The 14,601-nt window shown below is 59.5% G+C and overlaps 1 protein-coding gene across 2 annotated transcripts in view; it reads right to left on the reverse strand.

The window, feature by feature from the left end:
- Window positions 1-14,601, reverse strand: part of COL1A1 (collagen type I alpha 1 chain) — a 142,282-nt gene that overhangs the window by 3,375 nt on the left and 124,306 nt on the right. Inside the window, exons 1-45 of one of the 2 annotated variants that reach the window (XM_081218595.1) lie at window positions 13,706-13,940; window positions 12,023-12,217; window positions 11,862-11,896; window positions 11,727-11,762; window positions 11,535-11,636; window positions 10,619-10,687; window positions 10,390-10,434; window positions 10,177-10,230; window positions 9,942-9,995; window positions 9,371-9,424; window positions 9,200-9,253; window positions 8,817-8,870; window positions 8,685-8,729; window positions 8,515-8,568; window positions 8,355-8,399; window positions 8,150-8,203; window positions 7,802-7,900; window positions 7,670-7,714; window positions 7,474-7,572; window positions 7,289-7,342; window positions 7,037-7,144; window positions 6,905-6,958; window positions 6,539-6,637; window positions 6,328-6,381; window positions 6,143-6,241; window positions 5,476-5,529; window positions 5,223-5,276; window positions 5,052-5,105; window positions 4,899-4,952; window positions 4,409-4,453; window positions 4,219-4,317; window positions 3,837-3,944; window positions 3,295-3,402; window positions 3,034-3,087; window positions 2,766-2,819; window positions 2,433-2,540; window positions 2,292-2,345; window positions 2,120-2,173; window positions 1,819-1,980; window positions 1,623-1,730; window positions 1,386-1,493; window positions 1,226-1,279; window positions 1,012-1,119; window positions 534-587; window positions 312-419 (exon numbers count right to left, since the gene is read on the reverse strand). In XM_081218595.1, the coding sequence (XP_081074721.1) occupies window positions 312-419; window positions 534-587; window positions 1,012-1,119; window positions 1,226-1,279; window positions 1,386-1,493; window positions 1,623-1,730; window positions 1,819-1,980; window positions 2,120-2,173; window positions 2,292-2,345; window positions 2,433-2,540; window positions 2,766-2,819; window positions 3,034-3,087; window positions 3,295-3,402; window positions 3,837-3,944; window positions 4,219-4,317; window positions 4,409-4,453; window positions 4,899-4,952; window positions 5,052-5,105; window positions 5,223-5,276; window positions 5,476-5,529; window positions 6,143-6,241; window positions 6,328-6,381; window positions 6,539-6,637; window positions 6,905-6,958; window positions 7,037-7,144; window positions 7,289-7,342; window positions 7,474-7,572; window positions 7,670-7,714; window positions 7,802-7,900; window positions 8,150-8,203; window positions 8,355-8,399; window positions 8,515-8,568; window positions 8,685-8,729; window positions 8,817-8,870; window positions 9,200-9,253; window positions 9,371-9,424; window positions 9,942-9,995; window positions 10,177-10,230; window positions 10,390-10,434; window positions 10,619-10,687; window positions 11,535-11,636; window positions 11,727-11,762; window positions 11,862-11,896; window positions 12,023-12,217; window positions 13,706-13,808 (3,366 nt within the window). In that variant the 5' untranslated portion in view covers window positions 13,809-13,940. Of the gene's footprint in view, window positions 1-311; window positions 420-533; window positions 588-1,011; window positions 1,120-1,225; window positions 1,280-1,385; window positions 1,494-1,622; window positions 1,731-1,818; window positions 1,981-2,119; window positions 2,174-2,291; window positions 2,346-2,432; window positions 2,541-2,765; window positions 2,820-3,033; window positions 3,088-3,294; window positions 3,403-3,836; window positions 3,945-4,218; window positions 4,318-4,408; window positions 4,454-4,898; window positions 4,953-5,051; window positions 5,106-5,222; window positions 5,277-5,475; window positions 5,530-6,142; window positions 6,242-6,327; window positions 6,382-6,538; window positions 6,638-6,904; window positions 6,959-7,036; window positions 7,145-7,288; window positions 7,343-7,473; window positions 7,573-7,669; window positions 7,715-7,801; window positions 7,901-8,149; window positions 8,204-8,354; window positions 8,400-8,514; window positions 8,569-8,684; window positions 8,730-8,816; window positions 8,871-9,199; window positions 9,254-9,370; window positions 9,425-9,941; window positions 9,996-10,176; window positions 10,231-10,389; window positions 10,435-10,618; window positions 10,688-11,534; window positions 11,637-11,726; window positions 11,763-11,861; window positions 11,897-12,022; window positions 12,218-13,705; window positions 13,941-14,601 lie in introns of those variants that run through there. The other variant, XM_081218596.1, reaches the window with a different exon arrangement.

Consider the following 14,601-nt stretch of genomic DNA (forward strand, 5'->3'; position numbering starts at 1 on the left):
GAGTGTGGGTCAAATGGGGCCAGCCACGGCCCCCCTGCCGGCCACCTGGTCATTCTGGAAGTCTAGCCCCAGGGTGCCCACAGGCTGAGGCCCCTCCCACGACCCCTCGCTGTGCACCCCTCACTGTCTCAGAGGCTACTGGGAAATAGCCATTAGTCTTCAGACCCCAGTCCCCACCAGGGAGCAGAAGGACGGTCCAGAGAGGGAAACCGAGGCAAAGTGTCCCCCCCCATCACACAGCAGGACTTGGGGAGACGATAAAAGAAGGCAAGATGGCAGCTGGGGGCTGGGGAGGGGCTGGGCATACTCACGGGAGGGCCAGGGGGACCCTGGAGACCAGAGAAGCCACGGTGACCCTTAATGCCTCTGTCGCCCTGTTCGCCTGTCTCACCCTTGTCACCGCGGGGGCCTTGGGGTCCCTAGAAGAGAGATGGGGACAGGCTGTCAGGTGGAAGTTCTGTTAGCACTGAGGGGGTGCAGTCCACATCTGGACAAGGGTTCGGAGGACACAACGGCCAGAGCAGGGCACTTACAGTGGGGCCGCGGGCACCAGCGGGGCCAATGGGACCGGCAGGACCAGCAGGACCCTGGGGAGAGCAAAGAGAGCATTAGATCCTGGTCAGGGAGAGCCCCGCTGAGGGCTGGCACGGCCTGAGCTGCAGGTGAGGCCTCCCCTTGGCCAAATCCCTCTTTCCTCTCATCTTTTCCTACCATATCCATTCTCTCCTGACCCCAGGTGAATCTTCATGTAAATTCAGGCCTCACGTAAGCTGGGGCGAGCAGCTGGGAACAAACCCCATTCCTCGGGGGAAACGGGACTGTCTGGAGGAGGGGTCTCGAGGCTGAGCTGTGGCTCAGTGTTTTCAGGGAGGCCAAGGGCCCAGACATCTTGCAAGGCCTCCTCTTCCCCCCTGCTTAGGTGAAGTCAGGTGTCCATCTGCAGACCCCTCGGCCCGCCTGGAGAGCCCCTGGCCTGAGCAGAAACGGTGAAGCCAGAGTCCAGCTACTTACAGTCTCGCCACGATCGCCGCTCTTGCCGGCAGGGCCGACGGGGCCGGGGGCACCAGGGGCACCAGGAGCACCAGGGGGTCCAGCAGGGCCGGTCTCACCACGGTCACCCTGAGAGGGGAAGAGGAGGGGAGGAGGGGAATCCGGGTCAGCCCTAGCTGAGAGGGCCAGGTGGAGCGGCAGGTGGGGCTGTGGCCCCAGGGTGCAGCCGTCTTACCTTGGGGCCCGGAGAACCATCTCGTCCAGGGGATCCTTCAGCACCAGGGGCTCCCTGCAGAGAGCGGGGGAAGGTGAGCGCCAGCCAAGGGGAGGGAGGCTCAGGCCAAGGCCAAGATGACCACACTGAGGGCACTGGCATGGGGCCGGCAACCGCTTACCTCACGTCCAGACTCGCCAGGGGGTCCAGCCAATCCGGGGGGGCCCATGGGGCCAGGGGGGCCACGCTCACCACTTGCTCCAGAAGGACCTTGTTTGCCGGGTTCACCCTGAGGGAGAAGAAAGAGTCAGGCCAGGGATGGGGTGGGCGAGGGCCTTAGGACCCGCCACCCCTATCCTGCGCCCTCCAAGTCCTGCGACCGTTCTTCTCGGGATCCTCAAGGTGAGGGGGCACTCACAGAGGGGCCAGGAAGACCAGGGAAGCCTCTTTCTCCTCGCTGACCGGGCAGGCCGACCACGCCACGCTGTCCAGCAATACCCTGAGGTCCGGGAGTGCCGGGAGCGCCCTGTGGGGTACAGGTGGGGGTGAGGTGACTTCCAGTGGCCAGGGATGCTGCCCGCACTCTGGACCCCTCTGGAGCGTAGTGCACTTACAGCAGGTCCATCAGCACCAGGGGATCCTTTCTCACCAGCGGGGCCAGGGGGACCGGGAGGACCGACTTCACCAGCACGCCCAGCAGGGCCAGTCTCACCACGGGGCCCTTTGCTGCCTTCTTTGCCAGCAGGGCCAGAAGGTCCAGGGGGTCCAGTATTTCCCTGGTTGGGGAGAATTGGGGCTGTCAGAATCCATCGGATTCTGGAGCATTACGGGAGCCGTAGTCGGGCCCACCGCGCTCCTGACGGCCTGTGCCCCATACCCTCCCAGACCGGTGGAGTCTCCACCACAGACACTTACAGAGGGCCCAGGGGGACCGACTCGGCCAGCAGCACCAGGGAAACCAGTAGCACCCTGGAGAAGAGGACGAAGAAGCAATCAGAGGGAGAAGAGCCCCTCACCTGGCCAGCTGCCCCCCCTCCAAGCACAGGCTGGGGAGAGCCTCAGCAGAGAATCAGAGTGAGGTACTCACAGGGGGACCAGCGCTGCCACGAGCACCTTTGGGTCCGGGAGCACCAACGTTACCCTGTAGGAGAGCACAGAGGCGTCACGGCTGGGCCAGTCCTGGATCCAGCCTGCTGGCCTCTCGGGGCCTAGACGGCGAGATACTCACAATGGGGCCAGGAGGCCCAGTGGGTCCAGCAGCACCGGGGGCACCAGCATCGCCTTTAGCACCAGCATCACCAGGTTCACCTTTAGCACCAGGTTGGCCATCAGCACCCTGGGGGAGGAGGGAGTGTGGTGAGTGGAGGAGAGGGCTGTGCCAGCCTAGGAAGTCAGCTGAGGAAGGACAGGAAGTCCAGGCAGGAAGATGCTTGAATGGGAGACAACCCCCCCACCCCAACCCTCCTTCTCTGAATCAGGCCAATGCCTCTGTCCTCATCCGGTCACTCAAGGCCCCAGGGCCTAGCTGGAGATGGAAGATGAAAGGGATCTTGGTACTCACAGGGGGGCCAGCGAAGCCAGCAGGGCCGGGGGGACCAGGCTCACCACGGTCTCCCTAGAAGAAAAGGAGGCACATGGAGAGAGGCCCTGATCTGGGGGAAGGTGGGGTGGGATGGGCTGGAGGGTGGGGAAGGAGGGCCTGAGGAGCACTCCACAGGGACCAGAGCAGGTGGGAGCCAAGGTGGAGGAGGGCCAGAAAGAGGGCCAGGGGTAGTATGGAGGGAGAGAAGGGTGGAGTATGGAGCCTTAACCGGGTCTTCTGTACTTACGGGGGCACCACGAGCTCCAGTGGGACCAGCAGGGCCGCTAGGACCAGTTTCACCCTGAGAGGGAGGGACAAGAGGCTCAGGGTCATGGGCCCATGCTGAATACTCCTGGCAGATAACCCAGGAGAGTCCTCCTCCCTCCTGGCCCCCCACCTTTGGAGCACCAGCTTGGAATGGCAGGAGCTGCCTCCCCTGCAGAGCTGTGCCCAGGCTTGCTGGGGAAGCTGTGTGTTAGGGAAGAAGGTGGGGAGGCAGCCATCTCACCTTGTCACCAGGGGCACCAGCGGGGCCAGGAGGACCAATGGGACCAGTCAGACCACGGACGCCATCTTTGCCAGGAGCACCATCAGCACCTTTGGGACCAGCATCGCCCTAAAGACATAGGAAAGCCTGAGACTTCCAGTGTGGGGCAAGGAGGTGACCTATAGCATCCCGCTTGTGTCTGGGACCCCTCCCCAGTTTGTGTCTGCCCTGCCCCCATGTGTGCCAAGGACTCAAGATCTTTCAGGGGAAAGGTGTCTGTGTGGGGATTCCGGGGAACTTAGATTAAGAAGCTCCTGCTTTGCGTAGAGGGATTCCTCGTCCAGGAGGCACCCCACCACCACCTCTCGTTGCCATGGTAACACATGGGAAGGGTAGGGCCTGGACTACAGGTAAGGATTCATCAGCCAAGAGGCCAGAGAAGAGGAAGGGAGGATTAAGGAGAAGAGGGAAAGACCCAAGGGAGTAGAAAGAGATGCTGATGGATCTGAAGCAGCGAGAGATGGGAACCACACAGGGTTCGAGGGAGGGGGAGTTCAACTTACTCTGTCACCCTTAGGGCCTGGGAGACCTGCTGCACCTCGTTCACCAGGCATCCCTTGAAGGCCAGGGGCGCCCTGGTTACCAGGGGCTCCAGGGGCACCAGCATCGCCCTGTATGACAACCAAGAAGACTCGAGTGAGGCTTGGGGTCTCAGAAGTGGGTCACAGCTTTGAGCCCCCTCTTAATTTCTCCCAGGCTTGGTTCCGAGGCCAAAGACAGGTACTAGCTAAGAGGAAAGGCTCACAGCCCAGAAATGCAGGCTGCACATGGACCCCACCCCAGTCTTGTCCCCCCCATCCCTCCCCAACATCCAGCTGGCTTTGGTCACAGCCAGGCATCCCCCATCACAGGAAGGGTGCGACCTGGTCCCTGTGCTGCCCTTACCTTAGCACCATCATTGCCAGGGGCACCGTTGGACCCACGGGGACCTGCAGGACCGGCGGGCCCTTGCACACCACGCTCACCAGGGAAACCTCTCTCGCCCTGGAAGGGAAGGACAGGGCCCATGAGGTGGCTGCAGAGACGGGGCCAAGCACGGGGCACGTTGGTGGAAGCAGCAAGAGGCTCTACTTACTCTTGCTCCAGAGGGGCCGGGGGCACCAACGTCTCCAGGAGCACCCTGAGCGGGAGGGAGGGACACCAGTGAGCAGAACCCACCTCGGTCCTCCCAACTAGAAAGAATACGTGTCCACCTGGGGGCTAGCCCTTGGGGTCTGTGATTGGAGACCAAGCCCTCCTCGGCACTGAGCCGGGATTATCCCTCTACTGCTCTGCGTGAATGCGTCACCCTCTCCAAACTTGGGGTTGAGGGAAAGCCAGAGTAGTCCAGCAGCTCTAAAAAGAAGTCATCCAGACCAGCAGCCCCGCAGCTCCTTCCAGATCCTCTCATGCAGAGGTGCAGCTCTTTGCTCCCCTCTGTGTAGCACCCTTCATGATGGGAAGTCCTTCCTCGAGTCTAACCTTGATCCCTCTAGTTGCAGGTTGTCTGATTCGCTGGGGGGGCTGGACTCTCCCTCTGTGTTCCCTGCACCGCCCCCTCTCTTCAGCTGGCTGCTACCTCTTACCTGTTCACCGGGTTTGCCTGCTTCACCAGGAGGACCAGAAGGGCCAGGGAGACCCTGTAGGTGGGAAATGGGGGGCGGGAAGCGAGGGATTAGAATCTGGAAGAGGTGTTCCTCCTGCCCCTCTCCCAACACCTGACAGCCGTGAGGCCTCACCTGGAATCCGGGGGAACCAGCAGGGCCTTGTTCACCTCTCTCACCGGCAGGGCCCTGCACGGAGGCAATGCTGTGGTCACGGGAAGGCTCAGGAGAAGAGGGACGGGGGCTCTCTCCCCTTTCCTGCCCCACAGCACCCCCTCCCCAGGCCTCCCCGTCAGGGACACTCACAGCAGGTCCGGGAGGTCCCTGAGCCCCAGCTTCTCCGTCTTTGCCAGCAGGACCCTATGGGGAGAGAATGAAAGGAGGCCAGGGTGTGAGGTGGGCGGACAGCTGAGGAAGAGAGCACAGGTGGGGGGCCTGAGGGCTGGGGGTCCTGACGCCCTGGGGGTGGGCTGGAGCCTCCTGCATCCCTCCTGCAGGATGTAGGGACAAGACACAGGCGGAGGCAGGGAGGGGACAGGGACCAAGAGGAGATACTTACAGCAGCGCCGGGGGGTCCAGGAACGCCTCGTTCTCCAGCCTTGCCGGGCTCTCCCTGTGGGGAGAGAGAGTTAGGGTTGAGGAAGCTGAAGAGGAAAACCGGGGCCTCCTGGGTCCCTCCCGTTTACTTTGGTGGAATTTTTAAGGAGCTTTTTAATCTATCAATCAGCTCTGGCCCCTGAGGAAGGCCTTTGCTGGCTTCGACTGCTCCATCTCTTGGCCTCTCCCTGAGCCCTCTCCTCCCAGACGACCTGCCCCTTAGGCCCCTCTCTCCACTGTATGCCTTTGGTGACCTGAGCTGCAAAGGGCTTTCATCTCTTCTGATATCTCCTTTTGAACCTCAAAGAACCCACCAAGATTTGGGGCTGACTATCATGCAAAAGGCCCATCCTATCCCCCCCCGTGTGTGTGTGTGTGTGTGTGTGTATGTGTGTGTGTTTGGGGGCCAACGATACTTATTTCCAGGGATAGAGCAATGGTAGTAAAGCCAGGAGAGGTCTCTCATTTTATGGAATGGGGAGACTGAGGCCCAGAGAGGGGCAATGAGTGGCTTGAGGCCACACAGCAAGTCAGTGGCAGAGCTGTCCCCACAGCGAGGACTCTTCCCCCCACCCCCACCCTCGCCCCAAGTGTGTCTGTCCCTGTGATACGCCTCACTGAATACTCACAGCAGCACCTTTAGGCCCAGGGAAACCCATCACACCGGCCTGACCACGGCTACCAGGAGGGCCTGGGGGTCCGGGGCGGCCATCTTGACCAGCAGGACCCTGAGGATGGAAGGTACAAAAGCGGAGGTGAGGACAGCGGGTGAGAGGTCAGGAGACCGATGCGGGCCTGGGGGAGTGATACTTACAGGGGGGCCGGTTTTGCCATCAGGACCAGGGCTGCCAGGGCTTCCAGTCAGACCCTAGGGGGAGGCAGAGAGGTGTGAGTGGGGAGGGGGAGAAGGAGAGTGGAGGCTGGGGTGGAGGACATTCTAGAAGGTGGATCTGTGGTCCTGCTCCAGAACCCTCATAGGATGGGCAGGGTCATGGGCCAAGCTGGGCAGAGGGCCGGGGTCTCACCTTGGCACCAGGCAGACCAGCTTCACCAGGTCGACCGGCTTCACCAGGAGAACCTTTGGGGCCAGCGGGGCCAGGAGCACCGCGTTCGCCAGCAGGACCCTGGTTGGGGGAGTCACAGCGACAATTAGGGTCTCTTTATCACGGGCTGCCCTCTGCTTCCTCCTGGGCTGTGGGGGGTGCTTTGAGAGGCATTGGTGGTGGTAGGAAGGTCAAGGTGAGGCTAAGTGTGAAGAGAGAGGTCTGCAGCCCCAGTATGGGCACTAACGACTGGGCGGTGGGAGTGGGAGGCGGTTGACCACATCTGGGAGAGGAAGGTCACGTCCAGGGAGCAGCAGGGCGAGCCTCCCACCCATGAAGAGAGATTACCTTGGGACCAGAAACACCATCTGCGCCAGGGAAACCGCGGCTACCAGGTCCACCCTGTGGGCAGAGAGGAGGTCAGTGAGCTCAGACACGTGGGCACCAGGCCGGCACTGGGGCTGAGAAGGGGGCACTTACACGCTCGCCAGGGGGTCCAGGCAGGCCAGCAGGTCCGGGTTCACCTCGGGCTCCTCGCTTTCCTTCTTCCCCAGCAGGGCCAGGGGGACCTTGAATACCAGTGGGGCCCTGGAGAGGGCAGAGAGGAGGGGGTGGCCTGTGGTGAGGGGCTGTCCTGGTACCAGCTCCAGAGCGGGCTTGAGGCTGGGTGTCCAGCACCAGGGGCTCCCATTGCTCCTTGGACCTCCCCCAAGGGGCTGCTGGGGGACTTACGGGCTCTCCCTTGGCGCCAGTGTCTCCTTTGTTGCCAGGGGCACCAGGTTCACCCTGAGTGGGAGGAGAGGAAGATGAGTGGAGAGTGGGGATGCTCGGTTGGCCTGGATCTTCTTACTTCCCAGACAAGGGCCACGTGAGCCAGCTCATGGGGTGGGGCAGGAGAGAGAGAGAGCAGTACTTACACTGTTACCCTTGGGACCAGGGGCGCCACTGGGACCCTGGGGTCCAGAGGGGCCTCGGGCACCCGGGAAGCCAGGAGCACCAGCAATACCAGGAGAGCCCTGTGGGAGGCAGAACAAGTTGAGTCCAGGAGTGGAGGGCACAGGGTGGGTGGAAGGTGCGAACCAGGGGCGGCTCTGAAACCTGCAGGATACTTACATTGGCACCTTTAGCACCAGGCTGTCCATCAGTACCAGGGTTTCCCTGTGACACAGAGAGAGGTGGGTGAGTGACAGGCAAGGACTCTGAGTTAGGGAGAGGCACGGGGGGTACTGAGGAGGTGACACTTACAGCAGGGCCAGAAGCACCAGCAGGGCCAGGGGGGCCGGGCTCGCCACGCACACCTTGGGGACCTTCAGAGCCTCGGGATCCTTGGGGACCAGCTTCACCCTGGATTGGAAGAAAGAACATGTCAGGAGCCACCCTGGGAGTCCAACCTCATGTCTGGATGGCAGGGGGTGAAGGGCCATGACAGGAGACCAAGAGTCAGGACTCCAAGATCAGAGAAGGGGACCCCAGGACAAAGGTGTTGGGGACTGGGCTTCTCTCTTGATTCTGGGTCCCTCTGGTTTGGGGAGCAGGGAGATGCCCACCCCTTGGCCTGCGGGAGCTCTGCTCATTGGAGGGTGGGGGTCTCACCTTAGCACCAACAGCACCAGGGAAACCAGGAGGACCAGCGGGGCCAGTGGAACCCTGTGAATGAAAGGGAGATGTTAGTGAGAAGGAAGATGGCAGCTGCAAGTCACACCCTGGGGTTCGGTCCTGCCCCTGCTATCAGACCCAAGAGCTGACACTGAGACCCCTCCGCAATCCCAGGCACTGAGGTCTAAAGGGCTGGACTCACAGGGGGTCCAGCAGCACCAGTAGCACCATCATTTCCACGAGCACCCTGCAGGAGAGAGGGGAAAGCCCCGGTTACATTCACTGAGCACTGGTCAGTCCCTTTAGCTCCTGGGGAACCCCTTCCAGAACCTGGAGTCCCCCAAGGGGCCAGGAGTACTTACAGCCGGGCCAGGGGCTCCAGGGCGACCTCTCTCACCAGGCAGACCACGGGGGCCCTGACAACAAAACCAAGAGAAGCCAAGTTAGACAGGAGACACACCCCTCTCCCCAAGCCCCCATCTTGCCCCTACGTCCTGTTCCCTCTCTTCCTTCTACACCTGGACACACTCACCATCTGACCAGGAGCTCCATTTTCACCAGGGCTACCAGGCTCACCCTACAGAGCAGAGAATAGAGTTAGAAATTCATTCATGGTGGGACTGCAGGGGAGGTGGAGGACCATGACAGTCACACAGCCACTTACCTTGGGACCAGCAGGACCAGCATCTCCCTTGGCACCATCCAAACCACTGAAACCCTAAGATAGGAAGAGGGCCAAAGTGAGACCTTGTGGAGACTGTGGACAACCTTGACAGCCACCCAGACCTGAGGAGGAGCCTCAGGAAGTCATCACAGCTATCTCCCTGTGTCTGAGCTAGACTAAACCCCAACTGGCCCAAGATCTCACTGCATCCCTTTATTGGGATTTCTTTCCCAGTGGAGGGAAGTTCTCTTTGATGTCTACTCTCTATCCCTTGGAACTTATATAGCTGCCACCCACCACGACGCACACCAGGATCCTTTGGGGAAAGGGCTGGAATGCGATGCTGGGACTTTGGGAACTTAGATGACACAAAGGGGACTCACTCTGTGTCCCTTCATTCCAGGGAGGCCAGCTGTTCCGGGCAATCCCCGAGCACCCTGGAGAGAAAAGAAAAGGACAAAGGCAGGGCTGTTAGAAGACACCACTGTGGACACAGCTCCCAAATGAAGCCCAAATGCAGCAAAGCCTGGAGGCAGCCACACCATCCTGCTCACCTGAGGTCCAGGAGGCCCGCGCTCACCAGGACGACCAGGCTTTCCAGCTTCACCCTGAGAGAAAGAGAAAAGGCCATTGTGCCCGTGCCCCCTGAGTTGGAAAAGTATGGAAGGCCTGGGTCTTCCTGGGGTTGTTGAGGGTCAGGCTTAGGGGCCCAGAATCTTATCTCAGTTTAAATCTACCATGCAACCCTTGCTTGGATTTTGCTTCCCTCCAAAGGAATTTCTGTTTATTTCTGTCACCAGCATCTTAATCTCACCACGTGGAGTGAGAATCTGAGGTACCCAGAGTGGTTAAGCCTAGGGAAGCCATTCACATCAGGGGATGGGGTTGGGGACTGCTTTAAGGTGACTGGGGTGAGGGGAGGGACAGCCACCTCTGTTAGGAAGATGGGGAAACATCCCAGGAGGCTCCTTGTTCAAGGGCAGTCCCACGCATCAAGGAGAACATGCCCTCCTTTCTCTGGGTATCACCCCCAAAGGTGGTGGGGGCACTGGGGTAGAGATTACAGGGACCTAACACATGGAGAGGTGGTGGGGGTCAGATGGTATCTCTACCAGGGCTACTTACATCATCTCCGTTCTTGCCAGGGGGGCCAGGGGGACCACGGGGACCCATGGGACCCTAGAGGAGACAGGAAGAGAGGATGTTAGAATGGCCAGGATAAGGAAAAAAGAAGGGGGAGGCTAGGATTGGAAGAAGGAGGAAAGAAAGACCCCAGATGGTGGTCCTTCAATAGGAGAATCCATGTATTTGTAGAGGGAGTGTGTATTTGCATAGAGAGTACAAGTTGGGGATCACTTACTGAGGCTCCAGGCTCGCCAGGCTCACCAGGGGGACCTTGGAAACCTTGGGGACCCTGGCAGACAGGGAGAGAGGAGTAGGGTTAGAAGAGTAGGTACCTGCCAACCTGTCCCCCATCTCACCAAGAGATCTCTGAGCACCTTCCCTGCCCTCATGCCAATCCTCTTTCCAAAAGCCCAGAGCCCAAAGCGGTGTAGACATCCTGGATACTCACAGGTGCGCCAGGGGGGCCAGGGAGACCACGAGGACCAGAAGGACCCTACAGAAGAAAAAGAAAGGGAGGCCATCATGAAGCCTCTGTGTCCTCTCTGGATTCTGAGGTCCCAAAGGTCTTCTTGAGCTCCTAAGTTATCTACGCCACCCCACAGCCCTTCCCTGGCCTATCTTGTCTGGATCCTCATCTGCTCTTCTCCTGTCCTCTACATCCCTCGCTGGTGACTCACCATGGGGCCAGGCACAGAAATTCCTGTTGATTTCTCATCATAGCCGTAAGACATCTGGGGAGCAAAGTTCTAGAAGAGAGAGTGCATGAGAAAGCAGGGTCAGGGCAGTGAGTTGAAAGGCAGAAGATATCACCAGTAATGGGACAAACTGGTATCATGTGCCTCCTGATGTGATGCGTGACATACAACACGACCTGTGGCATAGCCCTGCCCAAGACATATCACGGGAATGTAATCATGAAGACACATCCAACAAACCCAATTTACGGGATAGTCTACAGACCAACAGGCCTCTTCAAACAATGTCAGTGTCATAAAAGACAAGGAAAGTCTGAGGAATGTCCCAAGTGAAAGGGAACTAAAGAGACATGACAGTTACATGCAATTCATGATCCTGGCTTGGATCCTGGAACAGGAAAAAAAAAAAAAGCTATAAAGGACATTATTGGGAATATGGGTGAAGTCTGAATATGGACTGCATGTTAGATAATCAACAGTACTGTATCAATGTTAAATTTCCAAAATGTAGTCATTGCGCAATGCTCATGTTAAGAGAATGTTCTTGCTCTCAGAAAATACATGCTAAAGTATTTAGGAGCAAAGGGACATAATGCCAGCAACTTACTCTCAAATGGTTTAGGAAAAAAAAAAAAACCCAGATAATTATATTTATACATAGAAACTGATAAAGCAAATGTGACAAATCGTGAAGGATATGTGAAAGTTCTTTGCATTATTTTTGCAACTTTTCTCTCTTTTTTTCCCTGTGAGTTTGAAGTTATTTCATACTATGAAGTATGCCATCTGCCAAAACAAACAAACAAACAAACAAACCAAAAACCCCACGGTGGCGGGGGGTGGGGGTGGGGGTGAGGTGACATAAGGCCTTCCACGAACGCCTCGACTCTCCACTTACTCCTCCGAGGCCAGGGGGTCCGGGAGGCCCTGGGGGTCCGGGGGGTCCGGGAAGTCCAGGTTGTCCAGGAATGCCATCTCGGCCAGGGGGGCCAGAGGGTCCCTGCAGCGGGAGAGGGCGGGCCGGGTGAGCGCAGGCCAGGAGCCACGCCCACCTCCAGCCCCAACAGTGCCGGGAGAGGGCACCGCTTACCCTTGGGCCTCGGGGGCCAGTGTCTCCTTTGGGTCCCTATGGGGTTGGGGCAGAAGAAACAAGAGAAGCGGGTTAGAGAGGGAGAACCGTGCAGAGTCCTGGGCGGGGTGGCGAAAGTCGAGGGCAGAGGATTACCTCGACTCCAGTGGTTTCTTGGTCCGTGGGTGACGCTAGGGGGGGAAGAGACGCGGCTTAGAGGCAAGGTTTGCTCTAGGTGCTTCCGGCAACAGACGCCTCCCCTGCGCGGGGCAAGGGAGAGCCCCCGCCCCCGCCCCGGCCCAGGCCCCGAGCTATACCCTCGCCTTCCGGGCAGACGGGGCAGCACTCGCCCGCAGGGACTTTGGCGTTGGGACAGTTCTTGATTTCGTCGCAGATCACGTCATCGCACAACACGTTGCCATTGTCGCAGACACAGATCTGGCAGGGCACGGGCTTCCACACGTCTCGGTCATGGTACCTGAGGCCGTTCTGTACGCAGGTGACTGGTGGGACTGGGGCAAGAGGGGGAGATGGGGGCTGTCAGCGGCGCGCGAGTCCCCCACCTCGGGGCTCCAGGTACCCCAACCCCACCGCCCCTTCCCCTCGGTCTTAGAGGCACGTTTAGATTTCCCCTTTCCCGCCTCTCCTTCCCTTTCCCCAATCCTTAAACGTTCATCTGCTCCTCATCAGCGCCAGTGACAGGGCCGAGGCGCCTGGCCAGGGCGGCTATAACTCTTCCAGTTCTCAGGAATTTAAACAAAGCTTTAGGCCGGGGTTGCTTCCAACTCCAACCCCAGACCATTTGCGCTGAAGCCAAGTGAAATAAAAAGCCATTGGGTGGGAGAGTTGGGGCTGGAGGAGTGGGAAGAGAGGCTCCCCAACCAGAGGGCAGGCTTGTGGGGCGTGGTTTGGGTGGAGACAGGAGGAGGGGACGGCAGGAGAGACAAGAGGTCTAGCCCGGATCCCGCCCCATTCCCGGCGCAGGTGGGATGGCGTGGGCGGGGCTAGGGGGATGGGGGAGGGGCTGATGGGCGTGGGATCCCGCCCAGAGACTTGAAGCGTACCGTAAAAGTAGGATATGCCCTAACCTCCAGCGCCCAGACATCTCAAAAGGCCTCTCTCAGTGACAACCCCCGTTTCCCAAAGCCAGCCAGTGCCTCTGGGTCACTCCTTAGCCAAAGAACCAGAAAGTCCGCAAACAGTAAATGAAGTTAGTTAACCACGCCCACCGCGGATCGTCTACCCAGACGGCCACTAGGTGGCGGGCGACACTAAGCAATTTCCCCCGACTGGCTACTTCTTCTAGAGACGGGGCTACCCTATCTCCAACTTTATTTTCCGGGTCTAGAGGTGGGGTCCACACCGGGCAACAATCCCGGTCTTCCCGCAGGAGCTCCGGCTCCTGCGCGGGGAAGCGCTGGACAAGGAGGCGCACTGCCCAGTGTAGGTCAGCAGAGGGCGCAAGGACTCTGCCTGACCAAGTCCGCGCCGAAGACTCTCTTCCTTCAACCCGCCCACGCTCCGCGCCCCCTCCCCCGCTCCGCCCAGCACCTCCGCGGCCCCAGGAACATTGTCTAGCCTGCAGAGAGGGTAAACAATCTTTCCTTATGAATCATCTCATAGCCCTTCTGATCACTCATAGCTTGGGCTCCAGACTCCCAACTCGGCGCCCCCATCCCATCTTCGACGTCCTTTCCCCCCACCCGGCGTCCAGACCCCATTTTCCCCGCAGTACTTCACAGTGCGCGCTCAGAACTCCTCCTGTGCCAACTCGCGCCGTGCAGCATCCTCCCCTCTCACTCCTGGGGGGCGTTCATCTACACCCTGACCCAGAGTGCGGTCCCTTCTATCCCAGGGCGCCGAGGACGAGCCCTCACCAACTTCCTTCCATTCCTGAGCCTCCGGAGCATCCCGAGTCTCAGTTTAAGTCGCGGACCCCTGGGACCAAACGCAGGGCAAGATACCAAGCAGCCCTAGACTCCCCAAAGTTTGGGACTTACTGTCTTCTTCTTGGCCTTCTTCTTGGCCCTCCTCTTGGCCGTGCGTCAGGAGGGCGGTGGCCGCTAAGAGGAGCAGGAGCCGGAGGTCCACAAAGCTGAACATGTCTAGACCCTAGACATGTAGACTCTTTGCGGCTGGGGTGGGGGTTAGCGTCCGCTCATGCGTGGCCTCACACTCAGCGTGCCTCCTGCTCCGACCCCGAGGAGAAACTCCCGTCTGCTCCGACCACCGGCCCGGGCCCCTTTTATACCATCCTGATGGAGAGCGGGGAGGAACCCTGCCCCTGGGAGAGGGGGAGCCGGCTGCCCGTCCCCCAGCCAATCAGAGTTGCCTGGCCCGGCCCCCAATTTGGGAGTGAGAACGGCGAGGGGGAGGAGGAGGGAAGGGAAGGGAAGGGAGTCCACCGCACACCTCCCCCCCTTCGCAGTTCTGCCTCCCCAGCCCCCCAGCCCAGCCAGGGCCAGAGATGATGCCGCTGGGATGCGGCTAGGTCCTCAGTATAGTGTGGGCTAAAGAGTGGGTAGGGGCGCCTCTTCGGCTTTCTTCCTGGGACCCCCGACCTGGGGGGCGGAACTGGAATTGGGGAGCTGGTTAGGGAACCTTTCAAAGATGGAAGGATTGGGGGTGATTGGGAGGGAGTCCTGCTGGCCATGCCTCATTCACCCTCCTGACACCGTTGGCAAGAGCTAGGGGATGGGCATGAAGAGGCCAGCTGGGCACCCCTCTAAAGCAGGAGAACCTAAAAAAAAGATGTGCCTGTTTAGGGGTGTCTTCTGGTGTGGCTGGGGTATGGAACTTAGGAATATTGGGGGAACAAGTTAGGGACTCATTGGTAGACGTTAAGGATCAGATACTTGGGGATGGGTGCTAGCAAGAGGGTTTTTATTTGAGGATG

Source organism: Mesoplodon bidens (assembly GCF_964165515.1).
Source record: "Mesoplodon bidens genome assembly, chromosome: 19".
In the NCBI taxonomy this organism is placed as follows: domain Eukaryota; kingdom Metazoa; phylum Chordata; class Mammalia; order Artiodactyla; family Ziphiidae; genus Mesoplodon; species Mesoplodon bidens.